Source organism: Ictidomys tridecemlineatus, chromosome 4, assembly GCF_052094955.1.
Source record: "Ictidomys tridecemlineatus isolate mIctTri1 chromosome 4, mIctTri1.hap1, whole genome shotgun sequence".
Taxonomy (NCBI): Eukaryota; Metazoa; Chordata; class Mammalia; order Rodentia; family Sciuridae; genus Ictidomys; species Ictidomys tridecemlineatus.
In genome coordinates, this window is record NC_135480.1 from 56,804,443 (window position 1) to 56,830,375 (window position 25,933).

The 25,933-nt window shown below is 40.0% G+C and overlaps 1 protein-coding gene across 1 annotated transcript in view; it reads right to left on the reverse strand.

Annotated features, from left to right (window-relative positions):
* Nucleotides 1-25,933, reverse strand: part of Dnhd1 (dynein heavy chain domain 1) — an 86,857-nt gene that overhangs the window by 25,435 nt on the left and 35,489 nt on the right. Inside the window, exons 13-23 of the mRNA XM_078044919.1 lie at nucleotides 25,352-25,844; nucleotides 18,814-18,941; nucleotides 18,515-18,713; nucleotides 17,983-18,074; nucleotides 17,272-17,479; nucleotides 16,623-16,748; nucleotides 16,199-16,296; nucleotides 13,205-16,091; nucleotides 12,819-12,996; nucleotides 12,474-12,666; nucleotides 11,622-11,910 (exon numbers count right to left, since the gene is read on the reverse strand). Coding sequence (XP_077901045.1) covers nucleotides 11,622-11,910; nucleotides 12,474-12,666; nucleotides 12,819-12,996; nucleotides 13,205-16,091; nucleotides 16,199-16,296; nucleotides 16,623-16,748; nucleotides 17,272-17,479; nucleotides 17,983-18,074; nucleotides 18,515-18,713; nucleotides 18,814-18,941; nucleotides 25,352-25,844 — 4,891 coding nt within the window. The remainder of the gene's footprint in view (nucleotides 1-11,621; nucleotides 11,911-12,473; nucleotides 12,667-12,818; nucleotides 12,997-13,204; nucleotides 16,092-16,198; nucleotides 16,297-16,622; nucleotides 16,749-17,271; nucleotides 17,480-17,982; nucleotides 18,075-18,514; nucleotides 18,714-18,813; nucleotides 18,942-25,351; nucleotides 25,845-25,933) is intronic.

The window sequence follows — 25,933 nt, forward strand, 5'->3', positions numbered from 1 at the left end:
ATGACATTTTCTAGTAAATAGATCTGGAGACTGTCATGATAAGTGAAATGAGCCAATCCCCAGAAGCCAAAGGTAAAATGTTTTTCTAACATGAGGAAGCTAACCCTCAATAAGAGAGGGGCAAGAGAATAGAAGTTCACTAGAGTAGACAAGGGGAAATGAAGGGAGGGGAGGGGAAATAGGAAAAGGAAAGACAGTAAAATGAATCTGACATAAATTTCATCACCATCATATACATCCATAAGAAATTAATTTAAAAAATAACTATGGATAAATGGCAGAAAGATCAATAGAGGGAAGGGAGAAGAGGGTGGAGAGAGGGGAGAAGGAGATGTACTGGGTTCTGAATTAGAATAAGATATATTCCATGCTTGGATAATAGGTTCTACTGTCATATATAACCAAAAAGAACCAACTTTAAGAACAAAAAAAGATTCATCCTACCCTTCCTGCAGGACAAGACAACTACTATATTTAAGGTGCCTTATAGTCCAAGGAGGTTAGGGCCCAGGAGGAAAAGAGTAAACAGGTAATCCAATAATAAGTAGGGCTAGTATGGAATTGGGTAAGAATTCCAAAGTATGAAAGAGAACAGAGACTTATCTGAACCTGGGAGCATCTGGAAGACTTCTGCAGATGACTTCTACACTAAGTCCTGGAGAACATAAAATAACTAGACAAAGAAAATGGATAGGGATTAGGTGGAGAGTTGAGAGAAAGAAATATTCAAAAATGCTCAAAGGTGAGAGAGTATGGAACTGTGAATGATTCAACAAATATATGGGAAGATTCCAAGAAATGATTCTGGAGGTACTAAAAGTCAGGGACTAAGATATTTATCCTGAAGTCTTTGGAGAATTAACAAAGATAATAGATAAAATAATAGTTTTAATAGATAAGTAACCCCATAAGATTAGCTTTTTAGAAACATCTTTGGAACTGCAAATTATGAAATTCCAGGCACCATAAACTAGAACTAGAACATTTTCTCTTGGAAATGATTTTCTCTTGACTGTACCACTCCTTTTTTTCTAAGAAGTGTTGGGAAGGAGTAGCATGTCCCTAGATTATGCAAACAGAGAAAGTGGGATGGTGAGCAGTTTGGAAGAGAGATGTGGCTATGTGTTGATTATGGGCACATGAATGCTTGGTTTTTAAGTTTCACTTGTGAGAGAATCACTAAAATAAATAGTTGACAGGGTTTGCTTTTGATTAAGGCAACTTATCCACTCTTGAGTCAAAATTTGTTTAATCTCTGTTTCCTCAACTGAAAAGTAAGAATACTAATATATAAACTTTTATTGAGGTCTTATATGCAAGGCCTCAATTACATACAGAGCATAAAAAAGATGAATAATATAAGCAGAGAAACTATATTTCTCAGGGACTGAGGTGTGGGAGAAATGGAAAGATGTTAGTCAAAGGAACAAATTTTCAGTTATAAGATGAATAAATTCTGAAGATTTGCCATACAGCATCAATAGTGATGGTTAATTAATTTGATTGTGACAGTCATTACACAATATATATTATGAAATAATCACATTGTACACATTGATTATATTCTATTTTCATTTGGCAATTAAAAATATTGTGTGATTTTTAAAAAAGATTGATAACCAAACTAGTGAAAAGAAAGAGAAAACCCAAATCAATACAATTAAAGATGATAAAGAAGATATTACTACAGACTCTACTGAAATTCCAAGGATAATTAGAACCTATTTGAAAATTTATTCTTCAATGAACTGGAAAATCTAGATGACATTGACAAATTTATAGACACATATGACCTTCCCAAATGGAACAAGAAAGATAAAGAAAACCTAAACAGACCACTATCAAGTAATGAAATTGGAACAGAAATTAAACACCTTCCAAAAAAGCCCAGGACCAGATGGATTCTCAACTGAGCTCTACCAGACCTTTACAGAAGAACTACACCAGTCTTTCTCAAATTATTCCATGAAATTGAAAGGGAACAGCCAAATATATTGTATGAAACTAGTATAACCCTGATACTAAAACCACACAAAGTGCATCAAGGAAAGAAAACTACAGACCAGTATCCCTGATGAACATAGATATAAATATCTTTAATAAGATACTAGCAAACTGATTAAAAAACACACACAGAAAAGTCAACACATCATAATCAAATAGGTTTAATTCCAGAGATGTAAGTTTGGTTCAACATATGCAAATCAATAAATGTAATTCATCACTTAAACAGAATTAAGGACAAGAATTACATGAGCATCTCAATAGATGGGGGAAAGGCCTTTGATTAAATCCAGTACCCAATCATTAAAAAGTACCCTTGCATATGCTGGAGAAGGAACCTTCCTCAACATTGTACAGGCCATTTATGAAAAACCCAAAGCCATCATCATACTGAATAGAAAACACACTAAAAACCTTTTCTTTTAAATGAGGAACAAGACAAGCATGTCCACTCTCACCACTTATATTCAATGTAGTCCTCAAAACATAAGACAAAACCAGGAGGCAAGAAAAAAATCAAAGGGATACAAATAGGAAAAGAAGTCCAACTATCTTTCTTTGCCAATGACATGATCCTATATCTAGAAGATCCCCAAAACTCCACCAGTAGACTTCTAGAGGTTAAACGTTCAGCAAAATACAAGCAAAATACAAGATCAACACCCATAAAATCAATAGCTTTCCTACACTCCAACATTGATTCAGCTGAGGAAGAACTCAGGAAAACCATCCCATTCATAATAACCTAAAAAACATAATAATGAAATACTTGGGAATTAATCTAACTAAGGAGGTAAAAGAACTCTACAGTAATAATTGTAGTATGTTGAGGAAAGAAATTGGAAAAGACTGTACAATATTGAAAGATATTCCACATTCTTAGATAGGCAGAATTAATATTGTCAAAATGACCATAGTATCCTAAGAAATATATTCGCTGCAATCCCCATCAAAATACCAATGAATTCTTCACAGAATGAGATAAAACAATTCTTACATTCATTTGGAAGAATAAAAGACCCAGAATAACCAAAGCAATACTGAGAAAGAATAGCAAAGCAGGAGGCATCACATTACCTGATCTGAAATTATACTACAGAGCTATAGCAATAAAACCAGCATGATATTGGCATCAAAGTAGACGTGAAGACCAATGGAACAGAATAGAAGACACAGAGACAAATCCACCTACCTACAGCCATCTGATGCTTGACAAAGATTCCAAAAATGTATTTTGGAGAAAAGACAGTCTTTTAAACAAAAGGTACTGGGAATACTGGAAAGATATATTTTAAAAAATGAGACTCCTATTTCTCACCCTGTAGAAAATCCAAATTGATACAGATAAAAGACTTAGGAATTAGACCAGAAACCTTGCGATTGCTAGAATAAAACATAGTGTTCATATTCCATCATATAGGTGCTGGCACCTACTTCCTTGATAAGACCCTCAAGTGCAAGAAATAAAACCAAGAATCAGTAAGTTGGATACCATCAAACTAAAAGCTTCTGCACAGCAAAGGAAGTGATTAAGAGCATGAGAAGAGAGACTACAGACTAGAGAAATTTTGGCTACCTACTCCTTTGATAAGGGATTAATTTTCATAATACATAAAGAACTCAAAAAACTGAATACCAAAAGCAAATAACCCAATCAATAAATGGACAAAAGAATTCAAAAGAAACTTCTCAAAAGAAGAAACACAAAAAATGGCCAACAAATATAAGAAATAATGCTCAACATCTCTAGCAATCAGTGCATATCAAGACTATACAAAGAGCTGGCATAGTGGTACATGCTTGTAATCCCAATGGCTCAGGAGGCTGATGCTGAAGGACCTTGAGTTCAAAGCAATCCTCAGCAACTTAGTGAGACAGTGTAAAAATAAACTATAAAAAGAGCAGGGATTTGGCTCAGTGTTATGTATCCCTGGTTTCAATCCCCAGTTAAAAAAAATAAAACTACACTAAGATTTCATCTTATTCCAGTCAAATGGCAATAATCATCACAAATTTTAGTAATTTGAGTTTTCTTTCTCTTTCTCTTCATTAGTGTGGCTAAGGGTTTATCAATTTTATTTATTTATTCAAAGTTAAAACTTTTTTGTAATTGTTTTGAATAATTTTTGTTTATACTTCATTGATTATAGCTATGGCCTTAATAATTTCTTGTCTTGTATGCTTTGGTCTTGATTTGTTCCTCTTTTTCTAGTGCTATGTGATATAATATTAGGTTATTTATTTGACTATTTTCTATTCTTTTAATGAATGAGCTCAATGCAATGAACTTTCCTCTTAAAGCTGTCTTTATAGTGTCCCAGATATTTTGATATGTTGTGTCACTATTCTCATTTATTCTAAGTATTTTTTATTTCATCCCTGATTTCTTCTGCCATCCATCTGTCATTCAATAGTGTATATTCAGTGTTAGATTCTATTTTTTAGTTTCTATTTTTTATTGTTGATTTCTAATTTCATTCCATTATGATCAAATAGAATGAAAGGTATTATCTCTATTATTTTTTATTTGCTAAGAGTTGCTTTGTTTATTTAAAATAAAATAGACTTAAAATTTGGTCTATTTTATTTTAAAATATTTTTAGTTATAGATGGACATAATAATAATTTTATTTTGTTTATCTAGTTTTATGTGGTGCTGTGGATTGAACTCAGTGCCTCACACATGCTAGGCCAGTGTTCCACCACTGAGCTAAAACCCCAGCACAAAATGTGGTCTACTTTAGAGAAGGATACATGTGCTGCTGAAAAGTGTGTTGTATCACTTATGTATGAAATATTCTATATATGTCTGGTAAGTGTAAATTAATAATTATATTAGAGCTCTATAGTTTTTGTTTCGTTTTTGGAGGATCTACCCATTGGTGAAAGAGGTGTGTTAAAGTCACCCAGTATCATTATGTTGGGTTCTATTTGAGTCTTGAAATTGAGAAGGTGTTTGTTTGTTTGTTTGATGTACATAGATGCTCCATTGTTTGAGGCATATTTACAATTGTTATGTATTGATGATATATAATTCCTTTAAGTGGTATGAAATGCCCCCTTTGTCCCTTCTGATTAACATGGCTTAAAGTCTACTTTACCTTATATGTTTTTCAATCCAGTCTGCCAGTTTTTGTCTTTTGTGATGATTGTACTTCATTTATGTTCAAAGTTATTATTGCAGTATGATTTGTATTCCCAGTCATTTTGGTTCATTTCTGGCTTTTGATTTCAATTAGTTTATCCTTTGACTGACTATTCCTTTAGTTTCTCCCTTTGCTAGTTTTCACTTTTTAAAAAATTTTGCTGAGAATGTTCTGTAGTTCAGGCTTCCTAGTAGTGAATTCTTTCAACTTTTGTTTACCATGGAAGGTTTTTATTTCATCTTCAAATCTGAAGCTTAATTTTGCTGGGTATAGTTTTCCTGGTTGGCATATATTTTCCTCCAGAGCTTGGTATATATTTTTCTGAGAGCTTTTAGCTTTGAGCATCTGGGTTAAGAAATCAGCTGAGATCCAAATTGTTTCCCCTCTAAATGTAATGAGACATATTTTTATGGTAGGATTTAAAATTCATTCCTTATTTTATTCTGTTAGGCATTTTCATAATAATGTGCATTGGTACTATTGTATATTTGAGGTCCTGTAAGTGTCCCGTATTTGATTTTACATCTCATTCTTTGGGAAGTTTGGGAAATTGTCTGATAGTATTTTATTGAAAAGACTGTGTATTCCTTTGGTTTGTATCTCTATGCCTTCATCTATCCTGATAAATCTTAAATTTTGGTCTTTTCATATTATCCCACATTTCTTGAAAGATATATTCATGGTCTCTTAACATCTTCTCTGCATGGTCAAAATTATTTTCAAGATTACATATTTTGTCTTCATTGCCTGAAACTCCTGTCTTCCAAGTGGTCTAGTCTGTTGTTTGGGCTTTCTATTGAATTTTTAATTTGGTTTATTGATTCTTTCATTTCAAGGATTTCTACTTGATTTCTTTTCAGAATCTTAAATCTCCTTATTGAAGTGATTTTTTTAAAAAAAATTTATTCTAATTAGTTATACATGACAGTAGAATGCATTTTGACATATTTTACACAAATGAAGCACAACTTCCCATTCCTCTGACTGTACATGGTACAGAGTCACACCAGTAGTGTAATTATACACATAGGGTAATAATGTCTGTCTCATTCCACTGTCCTTCCCATTCCCTCTCCCTTCCCCTCACTCCTCTCTGCACAATACAAAGTTTCTTCATTCTTCCTTACCCCCATCCCATTATGGATCAGCATCTGCTTATCAAAGAAAACATTCAACCTTTGGTTTTTTGAGATTGGCTTATTTCACTTAGAATGATATTCTCCAGCTCCATCCATTCACCTGCAAATACCATAATTTCATTCTTCTTTAAGGCTGAGTAATATTCCATTGTGTATATATACCACATTTCTTTTTTTAAATTTATTTATTTATTCTAATTTGTTATACATGAGAGCAGAATGCATTTCAGTTCATAGTACACAAATGGAGTACTATTTTTCATTTCTCTCTTAGTACACAAAGTAGAGTCACACCATTTGTGTCTTTATGTATGTACTTAGGGTAATGATGTCCATCTCATTCCACCATCTTTCTTACCCCCATATCCTCAACCTTCTCCACCCTCCCCTTTGCCCTATCAAAGTTCCTGCATTCCTCCCATGCTCCCCACTCCCACCCCCATTATGGATCAGCATCCATTTATCAGAGAAAACATTCAGCCTTTGGTTTTCAGGGATTGGCTTACTTCACTTGGCATAATATTCTCCAATTCCATCCATTTATCTGCAAATGCCATGATTTTATTCTCTTTTAATGCTGAGTAATATTCCATTGTGTATATATATACCAGAGTTTCTTTATCAATTCATCTACTGAGGGACATCTAGATTGCTTCCATAGTTTGTGTACTGTGAATTGTGCTGTTAAACATTGATGTGGCTGCATCACTGTAGTATGCTGTTTTTAAGCCCTTTGGGTATAGAGCAAGGGGTGGGATAGCTGGGTTAAATGGTTGTTCCATTTCAGGTTTTTTTTAGGGCATCTCCATACTGCTTTTTAGATTGGTTGTACTAATTTGCAGTTCCACCATCAATATAGAATGTGATGTGCCTTTTTCCTCACATCCTTGCCAACACTTACTGTTGCTTGTATTTTAATAACTGCCATTCTGACTGTAGTGAAATGAGTAGTTTTCATTTGCATTGTAAATGGGATTGTTTTCTTAGTTTCTCTTTCAGAAGATTAGTTACTGATATACAGAAATGCATTTGATTTATGGGTATTGATTTTATAGCCTGCAACTTTGCTGAATTCATTTATTAGTTTTAGGTATAGAATCATGTTGTTTCCTATCTGTATCCCTTTAATTTCTTTGTTTCCTGCATTTGCTTATGTAGCTCTCTATCAAAATGATTTTTTGCTACCTGTATTTGTCCTCTTATATCATCCTTTAATTTGCAGAACATTTTAATCATGTACATCCTGAACTCCTTCTCTGACATTTGTTCTCCTGTGCTGGCCATGGATTCTAATAATGTAGTATCTTGGTTTGTTTGGGGTACTTTCTTCCTTTGTTTTTTCATGTTGTTTATGTATGTCTTCCCTTCTAGCTCTGCATTTCTGAGGTGTTACAGTTTTCACCCTATAGATTTATAGTGTCCTTGCAGGGTTCCAATACCTCTCCTTTAAGGGGGAGGTCAATATTAACAGATCACAATACAAACAATATACAGCCTTAAACCAAATAGTTGCTAATAAGACGTTTATGATTTTGTCACAATATACAGAAATGATGAGTTCACTTATTATCTATAATATATACAGTAGTTTTGCAAAAGGGTCTACAGTTTCTGATGGTGGACAAAGAGAGAACCTGGGGTGGGGTGTAGGATCAAATGTTAAGGAGGTAGGAGGTGAGGATATAGAGTTATCAGATCTTAGGTAGCATGAAAGAGGAATCAAAAGAAATTATCTAGTAGCAGAAGAAATAAGAAAAAGTGAATTGGGGAGAGAAGTAAGTAAAAATACAATAGAGAGAGCACAAAAAACAAACAAATATAGAAATTAAAAAAAAAAGTGAAAATAGGAAATAAAAGAATATACAATGCAACTATGATATACTATTCAGACATTCCAGTAACCTAATCCATGAAAAGTACTTGGTTTCACAAATGTTGGGGATATGAGGGTGGGAGAAGAGAGAGAGAGAGAAAAGAAAAAAAAACTCAAAAAATTAAAGGCTTTTTTAATGTCAGAGTTCAGTATCTTTCCTGCTTCCCTTCTCATCCCATAGGTGGAGTTGTCTGTCATCTCCACCCTCAGGGTGGTGAAGGTTTTTATGGTGGAAGAGTTGGTTTTGGTGGCGGAATTCCTTGATATTGGATATAGCACTTGCTGTCTCTATTGACAGATTGCACCCCAAGAATCTCCTTTGGAGCCCGAGCATATGATGTGAGTGCCTGGTCTTATCTTCTTATATTGCCTGTAGACCTCACAATTCCTGGTCCTTACTTTAGCCTCTAAACTGTATCTCACTCACCACTCCCTTTCTACTTCCCAATCAGGAGCCTTTCTCTTTGGAGGTCTTGCGGGCTGTGCTCTGGGGCCTGTGCACCTGTCACAGAGAGCTGTTTTGTATCAGGCAGATCAGAACCAGTCTTTGCAAGGTATGGACCAGCCATGTAGCTGCAAACACTGTGCCAGGTTAGTAGCTGCGGGGGAGAGGGGAGAGTTGAGAGACTATAGGTATCTTGATATTGTTTCTAGACCCCAGCTTGTGTCCCAAGCTGGGGGTTGCCCCAAGTAAAGATAGTGCTGGTGGTAGCAAGGATAATCAAAGTCTGCGACAAAGGTGTCCCAAGATGGAGGTGGCTACTTTCGGAGATGAAGTGTCAGGTGAGGCCAGGCAGTGGCGTTAGGCAGCATGTTCAAAGATGAAGCTCTGTGGCATGCAGGGTTATGGCTGGCAGCTGTCTCCATACCCTGTCCGGTGTCCCCAGTTGCAGGCGACTATGGCAGTAGTTGAAGTATCCCAAGATGGATGCAACCAGGGGAGCCCCATGCTGGTAGATGGGGGTCCATAAGGAACGATGGCCGGGGGTCCTGTGCATGAGCAACTGTGGGGATCCTTTAATAACTTGCAGAGAAACAGTATTCCCACTGTTTGAATCCCATGTCATGGAGCAACGAGGAATGCAGCCTTGCTCTAGCTCACCATCTTGGATCCCCCCACATTTTCTTTATTAATTCATCTGTTGTAGGACACCTAAATTGGTTCCATAGTTTAGCTATTGTGAGTTAAGCTGCTATCAACATAAATGTGGTTGTGTCACTGAAGAATGCTGATTCGAAAGCCTTTGGTTATATACCAAGGAGTAGTATAGCTGGGTCAAATGGTAGTTTCATTCCAAGTTTTCTGAGGAATCTCCATACTACATTCCAGGATGATTGCACCAATTTGCAATGTATGAGTATACCTTTTCCCCACATCCTCATCAACATTTATTGTTGCTTATATTCTTGATAATTGCTATTCTTACTGGAGTGAGATGAAATCTTAATTTTTGTTTGCATTTCTCTAATTGCTAGAGATGATGAACATTCTTTTCATGTATGTTGATCAACTGTGATTTCTACTATGAAGAAGAAGCCCATTTATTATTGATTGGGTTATTTGGTTTTTTGGTAATTATTTTTTTAAGTTCTTTATTTATGTTGCAGATTAGTGCTTGAAGTGATCTTCCACCTCCCGAATTTTCTCTGATTCCACTTCTTACATCATCCTTAACCTCACAGATCAATTTAACTATGTACATTCTAAACTCCTTCTCTGACATTTCTTCTACTGAGGTGTGACTGCATTCTATTATTGCAGCATCTTGGTTTCATTTGAGGGGATTTGTTCCCTTTTCATATTGTTTGTGTGGCTACTTATCTATAAGTATGGGTCTGAGGCAGTACAGTTTCTACCCTGTAGACTTATATTGTTCCTGAATGTTTCCAGTACCTTGCCATTAAGGGGGAGAGAAAAAAAATAACAGCAACCAATGCAAACAATATACAGCCTTAAACCAAGTAGCTCCTCCTAAGACATCTACAATTTTGTTGTAATAAACAGAAATAATATGATCAATTATTGACTACAATAAAACAGTAAGTTTGCAAAAAGTTTTACAATCTCAAATGCTAGACATATAGAGAACAGAAATGTTGTAGGATGTGATGTTTATAAGGGAGGAGGAGAGAAAATAGAAGTAAAAAATTATAGGAAGTGTGAAGAGAGAATAGTAGAGGTTGACTGTTAGCAGAATAAAAGAGAGAAAGAGAATTGAGGGGCATGAATAAGTGAGAGAAAAATATATACATAGTATATATTTTAAAAAATTAAAACCAGAAAAAAGTAAAAATAAAAGAATACAAAACTGAAATATACTAATCCTAGTTCTCAATAAATTGATGCATGAAAAAAAATTGGTTTTAAAAATGGTAGAAATGTAAGAGAAAAAAGAAAAAGAAAAGAAAAAAAGGATTCCAATGAAAAATTGAACAATTGTTTCTGTTGGAGTTCAAAAGATTCTAGCTTCCTTTCTCTGAGGTTAGGTAGGGTTATCTGGAGTATGACGCTTGCTCCACCCTTGGGGGGTTAATCCTGGAGGTTGAACTCCTACTAGAGGCAGGGTTTAGGTTTAGGTATGCTACAATCTCTTCACTGAATGACAATTGCTCTAGAGATTTTAAATCAGTGCACAGCCCAGCAATTGCTGGTCCACACTAGATACTTCTAATATCTGTTTGAGCAGTGGCAAGCGACAAGGCAGATGCCCAGACACCAGATGCAGATCTCCTTTTGATTCTGCTCATGTGGTATAAGATTCTTCATCTTGAAAGTAATCAATAAATTCCATATCACCAGGTTTTTACAAACCCTAAATGAGATATAAAGCTTGTAAGTTTTAGTACATAATAAATTGTACCTTTTACTACTATTTAAGCACTAATATATCCCATGAAGGACTTCAGTGTTTGACTGGAAACCCATCCAATGCCTTGATCCACTGACTTCCCTGACTTCAAAAACCTCTTATACTTATCCTTGTGATCATATTTAGAACATGTCATCATCTGGAGCTATAACACTTTAGAACTTTTAAAATTGAATATCCCAAACCTACATCATAATTTCTCTCCTTTCCTTTATCTCTTCTATAAACTCTTATTGTGCATTTACTTCACGTCAGATATAGCAAAATGAATTAGACAAATTTCCATTCTCATGAAGCTCAGGGAACATATGTAGAGATAAGATATTAATAATGAAAAACTGAGGGCTGAGGTTGTGGCTCAGCAGTAGAGCACTTGCCTAGTCTGTACGAGGGTGCTGGGTTTGAGCCTCAGCACTACACAAAAATAAATAAATAAATAGAGGTATTGTGTCTATCTATTAAAAAAAGAAAAAAGATGAAACACTGAAGTTTGAACTACAGACACATATTTGAGAGCCAATTAATATTGCTAAGAATTTTATAGTCTCATGAGATGACAGTAGTTCCTTCCCTCCTCCCATCTCCTCACCAGAAGTGGCCAGGTGCAGATCCTCCAGCAGGAAGAGGAGAGAGCTTTTATTATCAGGTTGGCGCCCGGGCCATGGACTAGCTTGTGCTTGGCCCTGGATCCCTCTGCTCAGCAAGAGGCGAAGGTGAGCAGAACTGAAGGCAGGGTGGATGTTACTTGATATGTAAGAGTGATTTGGCTTCACAAGCGCCTCCAGAAAGGCTGACTTTCCTGTTGCTGCCTCTCCAGCAAGGAGCACTGGTTGTCCTCTTGACAAAAGCAGGTCCACCACATATAAGAGCCGTTCAGTCTGCAGGACAGAAACAAGGCTTACTGAGGCAAGGGATAGGGCAGTTATCATTGAAAATACAGTTCTATGGGGGCTTATCTTAAAGCTGTACTTGGGAGAACATTACAAGTGTTCTCTTATGAACTGAAAATCAAAGAATGGGAGCTGGGCACAACTGTGCATGCCTGTAATTCAGTAATTTGGGAGGCTAAGATAAGAGGATTGCAAGTTTGAGTTCTGCCTCAGCAAATTAGTGACATCACCAGAAAACTTAGCAAGATCTTATCTCAAAATAAAAACATAAAAATAAAAAGGCCTGGGAATATAGATCCTTGATAAAGCACTCCCTAGTACTCTTGAGTTCAACCCAGGGGGTGGGGAGGCAGGGAGGAGAGAGGACAAGGAGAGGGGGAGGAGGAGGGAGGAGGAGGGAGGAGGGGGAGGGGAGGGGGAGAAGGAGGAGGAGAAAGAAAAACCAAAAGAAAGAAAAGAAGCAAGAGGGCCTTAGATGGGCCTTCAACATGGACTGCTCCTAATGTAGCCACAAGTTCCAACCCTAGCTGCTGACCCACTGTGCTTTATACCTGGGTGGATGGGTAGAAGGTGCCCAGAGTTCCCTTGACACGACTGCTCAGGTACTGGCCAGTGAAGGGGACTAGTGTCCCATCTTCGGTGTTTACATGCAGATCAAACACTGAGGCTGACTGTGGTGGTTCAGGGTAGTTGGAGATGCAACTAATAGAACTCCTCATGAAGGTATCAAAGAGGGGCCAAAGTCTGCTCAGATGGACACACAGGCAAAAGTGTCAGTTCCATCTGTGACACATACAATATACCATATACCCACAGTGATGTCATATGAGTTTTAACTGCCATGGATGAGTCTATCTCAGCCTTCTTCATCCCCCATCCACTACCCCTATATGTACCTGGAATGGAGGTGGGCTCCAAAGCCCCAAATCAGGGCAAAAAGGAAGCTGCTGACAACCAGCAAGTGTTCCCGGTGCTTATTTGTCATATCATCACTGTCAGCCTGGGACTGGTTCAGAGAGCCACTTTTTGAAGACCTTAAGTGTTGGGCCACAGGATCACTAGAGCTGAGGTCTTCTGCAATGGTCACCACAAGCAAAACAGGAGTCCAAGTAGGCAAAATGTAGGAGTCAGGGAAGAGGGTGGGCAGTAGAAGTTGCCCATATTACTTCTCACTGTTAGTCTCCTGGCCCAGCTCCACCAAGACCCCATATTTCTGGCTCCAGCTATATCCCAGCTACCCTAGAGACCCTGTACCTCTCACATCAGCCTTCCATCTTCCCACCTGAATGTGCCTTCTTTTCCTCATCTAGGCGCAGGTGGGGGTCAAGCAGACCACGCAAGATACGTGCCAGGCTGGTGACTTCTGCCACACCTGGGCAAACAGCCTGCTGCCCATGTACCTGCAATAGAGAACTGGCATGCTTGCAGGTAAGAAATCTGAATGTTGCAGGCACTAGAACTTCAGCCAGGTGGTTGAGCTCAGTGATTGTCTGGGACTGTAAGCGATATTCATGGGGCAGGGCTGTCATCAAGATGCTAAGCATACACTGCCAAGTCTGGTCCCCACCACACCAGACTAGAGCACAATGGCCCACCACTGTTGGGGACATGCCTTTTGCATCTGCTATCTCCATCAAGAAAAACGTACCTGGGGGTCGTGCTATCTGTTGACCATTGGGGAGGCTAAGCTGGGAAGAGTCACTCAGGAGGCAAGTAATGGAGTCCAGCCAAGCAGCACTAGAGGCCCCATCACATACTATCCAGTGCTGCATCCCCATCAATTCTTCTCCCTGCTCCTTTGGGCCCATGCTATTACAACGAGGTTGGGCACGAAGCAGCCTGGGAAAGACACCATGGTGCCAGCAGGGGCCCTCTAGGTTTCCTAGAAACTCCTGGGAACTGAGAACACTGGGGTAGAGGTGAGTAATTTCCACAGGTTGGCAGCCTTGAGTTGAGGTATTCTCCAGAGCTGCCAGCCGATTCTGAATCTTAAATAAGCCATTCCAACAAGCAGTTTTTCCACTTCCTGCAGGGCCCAGGAGGAGAATGCCTGAGGCCCGGCTCAGGGCCTGACTCAGCTGCTCCAGAGACCCCAAAATGTCAGAGCCAGGATACAGTCCTACCTGCCGCAGTTCCTCCACCACCAATGGCTTCATCAGCCTGTGGACCATAGGCTCTGCTAACACTTGGCTAGCACTAGGGAAAATGCCACTGAGCAGCTCTTGGAGGTTGTGTAAGTGGGGCCCATCAAGGATGCTGAACAGTGGTGAGTGTAGCAGGGCACGCAGTAGGGCAGCTTCTTCCATGGCTGATTGGCTGCTGGAATGCTGGAAGTTGACTTCCTCCTTATTGGTCTCATTTAGTGTCTGTATTGTATCTTCTAGTATCTTTTTGAGCAGTGGCAAGCGGCAGGGCAGATGCCCAGACACCAGCTCACGCTCTAAGGAGAAGAATTTGGATAGGCGAGTAGCCATGAGTGAGGCATTACGTACACCTGCACCCAGCAGGGTCAGCTCTGCTACTCGCTGTAGGTCAGGCAGTGCTAGTGCCACAGGCCTCAGTAGCAGGTGCAGGTTGGCAGGCACAACAGGGCTCAGGGCACGCAGTGTCAGGAGACAGCCGTAGCCGAAGCACACAGACACATGATGTTTCTCAAAGAAGCCAGTGCCAAGAAACTGAGGCTTAGTGGGATCTATGGTGCTGGTGCTTTGGGAAGCCTCCTGGTACAGTGGGGCACAGAGGTATTGCAGTTCAGCCAGGCGCTGGCCCAGGGCAGACAGCAAGCCAGGAGGCAAGTGGTGAACTGCCTCCAATAGCAGCCAGGCACCACCCTGCAGGGCACCATTCAAGTAGTTGCTCAGGCATCGGACTTCTGTCTGAGGCAAGCAGGGCATCATTACCAGCTGGCGGCCAAGAGCCTGTGCCAGGCTATTCACCAACCCTTTCTTACCCACACCATCAGGGCCCAGTAGAGTCCCACAAGCCACCTCCTCCAGGGCCAATAATAGAACCAGCACTGGCCTCTCAGGCAGCAGGCTGGGTAGTGGCCTCAGTCTGGGACCAAAGTACTCATAATTGTATAGGAAGGACCGGCCCAGCACATCTATCCAGCATGCAGCTGGTGTCAGAGAGGATTCCTTAGATATAGTAGTCATAAGACTCTGCAGGGGACTTTTGGGGATCAAATGAGGTGAACCCAGGTGATACTTGATTTGGCGGGCCCAGTGAAAGTCTGTCAGATCACTGACGTGATGCTTCTCTAGCAGTTGTGCTATATCCCGGTGAGTTACTGCCATAACCAGTAGAGCACTAAACAGGCTGGCTTGGCGGACAGAGGGCAGAGGCTGTCCACCCTTGGAGCTCCTCTGGGCTCGTATAAATTGCACCAGTACCTCTAGCTTGCCTATATGCCTAGAAGTCATGGCTAGGGACCCCCACTCAAGCAGAGCCTCCTCCATCTCAGCTCGCCACACCACTTCTTCTGCTATCAGTATACATTGCCATGGGAAGGCCTGGATTAAATCTAGCCAGTGTTGGACATTTAGTTGCAGGGCCAACTGGTTTTGCTGAGGCAGCTTGTTAGAGGCCTCACCTTTAACAAGAGTAAGACGGGCAGCCACACAATCCTGCAGTTTGTGCACTAGTATCAAACGCAGACACTTCTCCAAAGAGGCCAGCCACTTGGGGAGATCTGGATGCAGAAGAAGGGGCTGCTGCAGCTTCACTTCCTCCCCACCTTCCCCTAGCACAGCCAGTGTCTCTACCTGAGTTTGTCTGTTTGGACTCGACTCCTGGTCATCCATGTTTTTCTCATTATTTGGGGGGATGGACTGGAAGTTCACAGCACGCACATGAGAAAAGCAGCGTTTGACCCACATCTGGGCTTCACATGACTCTAGAGGGGCAGCTAGCAAGGCCACGAGTTCACTATCACTAAGGAAGAAAAGGCGGGGGAATTGGGCACATACACCATAGAGCACACTCTCTAGAGCCATGATGATGCTCTCCAGCTCCACTGATCCTGCTTGCAGCATTTGTTGTAGATGCTGGCCTTGGAAATAAGGGCTCCTTTTGGCATTGGGCATTATAAGTGACAGAACCATGGGGTCAGCTACAGAGATGCGCATCAGGGTTCGATACTGATCATCCATGACCTTGAAACGAGCATTCTGTGGTGAAGGAGAGGGTAAAAATGAGTGTAAATGTGAAAATGCAACTCCCCACTCCACCACTATTCAGGAGCCTTTGCCCACTCTGCCTCGACTCCACTCCCTACCAGATCAGCACTGGGAAAAAGGATCTTCATCTCATGTAGAACTTTGTTTATAAAAATCCACTTCTGCTGGAACATCACCCACACCTCTAGCAGGGCACCTATGGAAGCAGCCAGAGGGACACTGGAGAGAGACACTAGAGTACTAGCTTCTGCAAGTAGGTCCAGCCTGTTCCTGGCCTCATGGGTACCCCCATAAGCCCAACCAAAATACTCTGCTCATCAGGACCCAGGGACCTTGTTAGGGGAAATAAATCATTCATTGTAAATAAAGACCTGGTCACCCCATGTGAATAAGTATCTCTGAAGGAGATTCTCAATCTGTTCTTCAGATATTCTCCAATCAGCCTCCACCTCTTACCCCCATCCCTCTTGGCCATCCCACCTCAGGTTCCATCCATCAGCCCAGCTAAAGGCCTGCACTCACTCAGGCTATTCATGATGGTCACCCACTCCAAAGCTACTTTGTGTAAGTCTCCTGACTTTTGGATGGCCAGTATCTTAAACAACGTCTGAAGACTTCCATGTATAGAATCTTGTAAACTACTGTAGTCTGTGAAGGAAAAAGCTGAGGTGGCATTATTCCATGGGACAGGGCTACTCTCTGTAAACCTCAGAGTCTCTTGTGTTTGGCACAGAGGAGGCTGGTAAGTTTAATAAGGATATGAGTGAAAGAAAGAATGAGTGAATGAGGATGAATCATTAGGGTGCAATCTAGAGGACAAAGCATTGAAAGACAAAATAATCACGAGGAATGGTTATTTTTTACTACATCCAGAAAAGAAAGTACCATCTCTGAAGGAGCCACGCCTTGCTAGGAGGAAGATGTGTGTGTGTGTGTGTGTGTGTGTGTGTGTGTGTGTGTGTGTGTAGGCAGGGGACAGATATCCCATGGAGATTAAGAGTATGAGAGCTACATGGAAGACAAATTGTCAGAACAGACTGATCCCTCAGGCTACCCAGTAATGATTGGGCCCTAGCTAAAGAAACTAGATATGGCAGGACTTGGTAGATGTAATAGATGAAAATGGTCCCAGGCAGAAGGCATTCATGAGGTCACAAGAGCTGAGTCTCACCTGAAAGAATGAAGGTGCCACTGTCCTTGCCCACTATTTCCCACTGAGGGTTGCGGAGGGCCTGCCTCTTAGAGTGCTCTGAGGCTGGGGGCTCATAGGGTACATGCAGGATAAAGTTGAGCAGGCGTAGATGGCACGTTTCCCAGTACTTCTGCAGCTGTTTCAGGCTCTCTTGTGCATGAATTCGTTCATTCTCACACTGCCAGACCTGGAACACCTGGGTCTCAGATGCCAGGACTGGCAGATGGCTGAGGAGAAAGCTTTAAAGCAAGGACTTAGGGACTGAGTCTGAGACAAACTCAAGGGACAGGGTTCAGGAAGTAAAAGTCTCAGAGATGGAGGAAGAGTGAGACCATCAGGCTTCAAAGATAGCCCAGGTAGGTTAAAACCTACCTTTGTGCAAGGCTCTCACTGAGCAGATAATACTTTGATAAGCTTGTTCTCTTTTGGGACAGGGTAAATGTTAGGGGACATCTGCTGTTCTGTGTGCCTACCACTTAGAGGTTGCTACCCATTTCCTTCTCCTAGGGAGAACATTCAGTCATATAGTGTCTAGAATCACCCATCAGATCATCTGAAGACTTAAGGACTTGTTCTTACATGCCAACATCTACTGCCCCTGTGTTTCAAGGAACTACTAGCCCTTGATTGACTCTATTACAGGTATTGGGCTTGGACCACCTCTTTTAACTCTCTCCTGTAGACCCCCACCTGATTGATTCGATCTGCAAACTCCAGCAGCGGACAAGCGAGCAGCTGGCCCAGTGTTAGGAGTTCCATATTGTGAATGTTCAGCCCTAAAGCTAGAGGTAGAAGAGATAAGTCAGAAGAAAACCCAGCATGTGACAGAATCTCACCCATGTTTTAGAGTTTAATTCTACCATAAGTCCAGATGCAAGACCCAGAGCCCAGCCCAGACTGCAGATCTTAGTGCACAAAAGCTCAGAACCCAAGATGCAAAGCACAGTACAGAGCTCAGAACCAAGACCCCAAGCAAAGCCCAGCCACTATCATCCCCTCCAAGTCAGCAAAGGGTAGCCTACAGAAAGGAGATTAGAATTTTCTTATCTGTTGGAAAAAGAATATTATGGTATTTGGGGGGAAAGCGGGGAGAAGTCTAGGGAGGAAAGATGTTAGAGAGGAAAGATGTTTTCAGCAAAAACAACAAAAGAATTAAGTTGTTACATTGTTCTATACTCTGCATCCCCACTTTCCTCTCCCCTCTGACTCTAACCAAACATACCTCTCAGGAGGGATTGGTAGTTAGGGTTCTGCAGCTGCAAGCTGCCCAGTTTGGTAAGCAAGGGCAGATAGCTACGGAACTCTTCCAGCATGCGCATGCAGCGTTGCAGCACTGGACTATGCAGTCCCAGGGTGGTGCTCATCCGTGCTGCCTCTGTCAGCCAGCTATTTGTCTTTTCCCGGGCCATAGACAGGTTGAACTAAAGGAAAAAGGGCTCACTCTCAGCTTGAAACCCTCCTCTAACCCCACCCTTGCAATCCTTATTCCCAGGCAAAAGTTCTAAGGAGGTGTATTAGCACCTTGGCAAAAGCCATGCACTTCCATTCACTGATGTTTTCAGAGATCACTCGGTACAGGTGCCATATGTGTTGCTGCAGTACGATAGGACGAGTTCCACAGATTGGCAGAGGCACTGGACTGTCATCTCCTGTGAAATAGGGCTGGCTAAGACCTGAGCTAGTTGGGGAATGGTCAGTCAAGAGCCCATAATATCAGAAAAAAAGTGCTGTGTGTGAGTGATTACAGTTCATTCTTCCTGGAACACGATTCCCTCAGAGAATAACATAGCTCATGCCCATGCCAGCTCCAAGTCCTTGCTCATATAGCACCTTCATGATGAGGACTATGTAACTGTCCCATAAAAACTGCTATCTTCCCTTCCTAGCATTCTCAACAGTTTTTTTCTTCCCTGGATCACTTATCACTTTCTAATACACTACATAATTTAATTTTATCTTATGTTTATCATTTGTTGTCTTTTTCTTCTGACTAAAATGGGGATTTGTCATTTGTTCCTTAATGTACTTCAAGCCTGTACACAGCAGGCATATAACGAATATCTGCTGAGTGAATGAATCAGTGAATGAATAGCCTAAGGGAAGTCCAGGGAGATAACTATGAAAGAAAATCTGGACTGCATAGGGATAAATAGTGAAGCTCCTTATTGTGTTTGCCATTGGCAATTATTTCCTCCATTCATCTCACAAGCTACTGAATTAGCACATTTCTCTCTCTTTTTTTTTCAGTGAACATTTTTATATTATCTATTCAGTAATTTCCATTGCATTTTAAAATGTCTTATCTGGAAAGGATTTCAAAAATTTCAGTTTTACAAGGAAAAATACTCAAGTGAATAATTTTGGGTAGACTTATTAAAATTTAACCATTTACTTTATTATTTGTATTCACATGCTCTCTATGTATATGGGCATGAGAACACAAATACAAATTTTTTTCTGAACTATTTAAGGATAAGTTACATAAATCTTGGCTATCCCTTTATCTCAAAATGTATGCCCAAAGTGTGTACTTTCTAAGAATAAGAATACTACCTTATATAATCATAAGATGATTATCAAATTTTTTTTTTCCTGGGGATTAAGCTCAAGGGTACTCTAATACTGGGCTACATCCCTAGCCTTTTTAATTTTATTTATTTTTTATTTTTTTGAAACAGGATCTCACTAAGTTGCTTAGGGCCTTACTAAGTTATTGAGTTAAATTAATTTTAATTAATTAATATATCACAACTACAATATTTTTATATTCCTCATTCCAATTTTGTCAATTAATAATATTCTCTATAGCACTGATTCCCCTCAGGTATAATATATAATTTAGGGTCAAATATTGCTCTTATTTGTCATGTCTTTTAAGTTTTAAATCTGGAACATTTCCATAGTTTTTGTCTTTTGTAACAAACATTTTTGAAATACCATATAGTCCTCATTCTTCCTTTTTTTGTTACAAGAAAGTTCTTCAAACTGTATTTTTATGATTTTTTTTCATGATGTTACTCAATTCTCAGCTGGACCACAGCATAGGTGATGTGTGTCTTCCTTCCTGTATGATATCAGGAGACATATGCCTGCTTTTCACTGGTGATCTTAATTTTGATTAAATTTCTGAATTTCTCCACTAATTAATTACTGTTTCTTTTGCTTCCTCAGTTATTCAGGTTTGACTCTAAAATGGTTTTAATTCTGCTCCTCATCAAACTTGCCCCAGATTTGTCATCCATTGATGATCCTTACTTTATCCAATATTTATTATGATGGTCTATGAAATCAAGTGTTGGGATGTTTTTGTGCCTTTGTTTCACATAGCTGAGGAAGGATGTTTTAATTTAATTGCCAGGAGTTTATAGTGTATATAAAGAAAGGATGTTCTCTTTCTTTACCAAGAGTTTGACAGTCAAGAGGACCTTGGGGTAGTTATCCCCATCTCTTTCTGGTCCATTGTATAATAAATACGTAGCTAATCAGCCCAGGAACCGCCAAAAGAAATAATGGTCTTTGTTTTTGAGACTTATAGAAACCGAAAACACCTCATGGCTAAGTAATCAGGATAAGATATGTATCATCCAGCCCTCTTGAAGCTGGAAGGTGCTCACCAGTCTGGGCACACCCACCAACCACCAATATAAGCCACACTCAGTCTCCTAGCAAGAATGACTCTGTAATAGTAGTCCTCTTTCTTCTTGTTGAGCTGGCTTTTCTAATAGTAACTTTCCCTGCCTCAACAAATTAAGCCCCTCTCCCCTATTACTGAGAATTGAACCCACGGTGCTCTACCACTGATCTATATCCCCAACCCTCCTTATTTTTCAATTTTGAGATAAGGTCTTGCTAAGTTTCCTAGGCTGGCTTTGCACTTGAAATTCTCCTACCTCAACCTCCTGACACTAGTATTACAGGTGAGTACTGATGTACCCAGCTAACCCTTTGTCTTTTGCTTTGACTAACTAGATCTTTACTCCAGTAACAGTTACAGAATGTTACCACTCCAGCCCTCTCTTCACATTTGCCAGTTAGCTCTTGGTATTCTACTGTAAGCACGAATCTATACTTATTTATCTTTATTTATTTATTTAATATTAAGATGTATAATAAATTACTGGAGTTTTTTTTTATATAATTTAGAATTTGTTACTATATTACTTAGTTGCTCAGATTGTCTCAGATTTGGCCTGTTGACATCCCTCCCATATCCTTGTGACAAGCTACCATCACTTTGTTAATGTAACACTTCCTTACTTTCTGGTATAAAAGATACTCCAGACTCATCTTGTACTTTCCCTACCACAGTTCTCAGAATCATCCATTACTCTGAGTAGCCCTGGTTCCTTTCAGTGGGAAACAGTATTAGAAATAGATCTGAGCACAACGTGGCTCTTGCTAGTGGAGCATCTTTGTTTTTGTCATCTTCAGCAAATATAGCTAGGATACATAAGCATGTATACACACACATAAACACCCACTTGCATGCATGAACATGTATACATAAGCATGCATACACATAGAATAAATGGGTACTTTAAAATACAATGAAAAAGATAAACTAGATACATAGAAGATAGAAGTTTATAATACAAGCTCATAATTTTTATCTAGAACTCAAAGGAATAAAAGAATGTGTGAGAATTAAGAAAATAAATGAAAGAGAGATCTAGTATAGTCAACATACAGTAAAAAATTCTATAAAGAGACCATAGCACATATAAGTAATTATAAAAGAATTGATAAATTGATACAAAAGAAAAATCAGACTGATACCAGATATATCTGATCCAATGCTAAATGTTGGAAGTCAATGATTCAGTATCAAAGTTTGAAAACAAATCTGTGATTTCAAAAGTCAATATTTACCTAAATTGTGACATTTTAATGTCATTCTCAGCATATAAGGAGCACAACGATTTTAATGTCTACAACTCCCTTCTTTGAAAAAATACTCAGAGAAATACTCTAAGCCATCTGAGGAAGGAATTAAAAGATGTGGTATTTAAAATAAATGGTAGTAAGTAAACAAAACCAGTAAACCTCATATGTCAAAATAGTTGTTCACATGGTTATAAAATAAAGCAAATTCTAAATGTAATGACTAAAACAGAAGAACCATGATTTAAAATTTGTGGGTAGTTATTAAACCACCTGGATCTAAAATCCTAGGTCATTTTAACTGGGAGTTTGGTGAGGAGATAGGGATGGAAGAAAGAAGTAAAAGCAATGCTGTTGGGTTTTTTGGGCCTAAAACCACAAGGCCTGAATTCTCTACTGTGATTTTTCACAAATTATCCCAGCCCCTTACAGAAAAGGTCAAGGTTTGTGGTCCACATCAGGTAAGAGTATATGCTAAGGGCTTCTCACTACACTGCTAAAGAAGCTTGAGAGTGGTTCTCAAGTGTCCTCTATCTTATCTGACCAAAGAGCCCTGAGATTGGGGATGCTCACAGGAAGATATGGTAGTAGTTGGTAGTTGGCAAAGGAGCAACTCACAAAGAATGTGTCTTTCCAAGAGATAAATCTGAAAAAAGAAACTCCAGCCCACAATGTTTTTGTTTTTGTTTTACAGATGGGAACTAGCCTACCTGCTCGACTGTATAGAAGGGCTAAATGAACACATCTGTCCTGTTTTGTGGGCTGGTAAGGCCCTCGGCAGCCTTCCCTCTAGACCATATTGGCTACTGTAACATCAAGATGTCGTTCTTTAGCAGACACAGAGACATTCCCACATTAATGTGGTTATCGAATACTAGACAAAGGCACCAAAAACATACATTGGAGAAAAGATAGCCTCTTCAACAAATGTTGCTGTGAAAACTGGAAATCCATATGTAGTAGAATGAAATTGAACTCCTATCTCTTACCGTGCACAAAAATCAAATCAAAGTGAATCAAGGACCTAGGAATTAAACCAGAGACCCTACATCTAATAGAAGAAAAGGTAGGCCCAAATGTTTATCACGTCAGCTCAGGAACTGACTTCCTCAATAATACGCCAGAAGCAAAAAAAGTAAAATCAAGAATCAATAAGTGAGATGGTATCAAACTAAGATCTTCTTCACAGCAAAGGAAACTGTGGGAGGCCAAGCCAGCATGTGACTGGGTCTGACTCTGCTGAAAGGTGTGGCAGCTGGATAGCCCGGGTCTTCTAGGGTTCCAGCGACTATGTCTCATGCATGGACGTGCCTTCCTACAGCCCCATGGGTGGAGCTATGCTTACCTATTCCCTTGTAATATTACCCCTTGCCCTGTTTGGGATAGAATGTTCCATGGAAACCCCCTTTCTGTGTTCCCTTTTCTTACTCTGCCCTTGGGTGTGGCCTTCCTAGATGTCAATCAACTGCTGACAGCAGACATCATGAAGCTAGACTTAGCCCCCTGAAACCTGACTCCTTGCCTCATTTGAATAGCTTCTCCTGAATAAAAGGGGTCAGCACCTGTGGGCTCTCTCTCTCCCCCTTTCTGCAGACCCTTAAGGTCAGAGGAGCTGTCACAACACAACCAAAGAAAAAGGTATTTCTGTCTCTTGTGTGGTTATTTTGTGGGCCCAGTTATTTCAGTTTACCTGGAGTGACCCGTTTTAGGTGCAAGAAACCCGGGGAATGATGTCCCTGGGTGGGCTAAAAAGTCTGAGTGTTTAGGTCGCCAGGAAAGCAGCAGGAAATAATCAAGAATATGAAGAGAGATCCTACAGAATTGGAGAAAATCTTTAATACCTGCACTTAAAAGAGAGCATTAATCTCCAGGATATATAAATAACTCAAAAAAACTTAACACCGAAAAAACAAACTGATCAATAAATAGGCAAAAGAACAGACACTTCACAGAAGAAGAAATATGATTAGTCAACAAATACATGAAAAAATATTTAATATCTGTAGCAATTGGAGAAATGCAAATTAAAACTGCACTGAGATTCCATCTCACTCTAGTCAGAATGGCGATTGTCAAGAATACACCCAACAATAAATGTTGGCAAGGATGTGAAGGAAAAGATATACTCATACATTGCTGGTGGAACTGAAAATTGGTGAAACCACTCTGAAAAGCAGCTGGAGATTTCTCAGAAAACTTGGAATGGAATGACCATTTGATCTGGTTATCCCACTCCTTGGTCTATGCCCAAAGAACCTAAAATCAGCATACTGTAGTGATACAACCATATCAATGTTGATAGCAGCTCAATTCACAATAGCTAACCTATGAAACCAACCTAAGTGCCCTTCAGCAGATGAATTGATAAAGAAAATGTGGTACATATACACAATGGAATATTACTCAGCCTTAAAGAAGATTGAAGTTATGGCATTTGCCAGGAAATGAAGGGAACTGGAGAACATCATGCTAAAGGAAAAAAGCCAGTCCCAAAAGAACAAAGGCCAAATGTTCTATGATATGTGGAAGCTAACCCACAAAAAGGGAGGGTAGAGAGGGAAGAATAGAAGTTCACTGGATTAGACAAAGGGGAATGAAGGGAAGGGAAAGGAATGGGAATAGGAAAGACAAAAGAATGAGTTGGACTTTACTTTCCTTTGCTCATATATGAATTTACAAAGTGTAACTCCACATCATGTACAACCACAAAAGTAGGACCCTAATTGGAATGGGTTGTACTCCATGTATGTATAATATGTCAAAATACACTCTACTGTCATGTATATCTAAAAAAATATATAAAAAGACATTCCTTTGCGGGGGCTGCTCCTTCAATAGAAATACATTGAACAAAACTACACAAAGGCTTAGTTCTACAGTGATGGCACACAATTCTCCTGCATAGTATTTAGCTCCATCACATTCTAATGAAACACTCAACTGTTTGCCTTCCCTACCAGACTGAGCCTTCTATATTCCCACCTAAGTACAATACCTAAAATACCCAATATATGAAGGTTTTGTTCATTTATAAAAGAGACCAATGAAGGTATAAGATTCCTAAGACTTGCTTAGAATCACACAGGACACATGACTGAGTCCCAACCTTATCTCAGTTAGAGACTGATCATGGGACAATGGGGCGGGGGGGGGGGGGATGGGGGGTGGTCCTCATTACCAGTGAAGGTCACATAAGCATGGTGTAGTTCATTGAGGCGGCTGACTGTGTCCTGGTACTGATGCTCCAAAGCAATAAGCTGGTTCTCAATGCTCCTTTGCTCTTGTTCAGGGTCCATGAAGGGACCAGACAGGGCTTTCTGCAGCAGACCTTCTAACTGTGCCAATGCTGCTGCCATCAGCTGCTGTAGCTTGGGCACAATGGCATGTTGCTTGCTGAGCAGGATCTCTGAGGCCTGGCTTCTCTCAAACTGAAATGCCTCCCACATATCCAGAAGCTGTGGAACAAGCAGAGGGAAGTGGCATAGATGTGGTTGTGGAGGATGGGGACCAGGTGGGATGGCTGACTCCCTGAAATCCCCTCTTACCGAGATGTCTAATTTCTCATTCTCATCACTATAGAAGCTAAAATGGTTGCGGATGAGTTCCAGAAGTGACTGGATATATTCCATTCTCTCCTCCAGCTGGATATACTGTTCATTGGCTTCATTCAACTGCAGGGATTACAGTATGAGACCAGTACCCCCACAACCCTGTGAAACTCTTTAGGCCCATCCTCAAGGAGCATTCCTGCCTTCTGGAG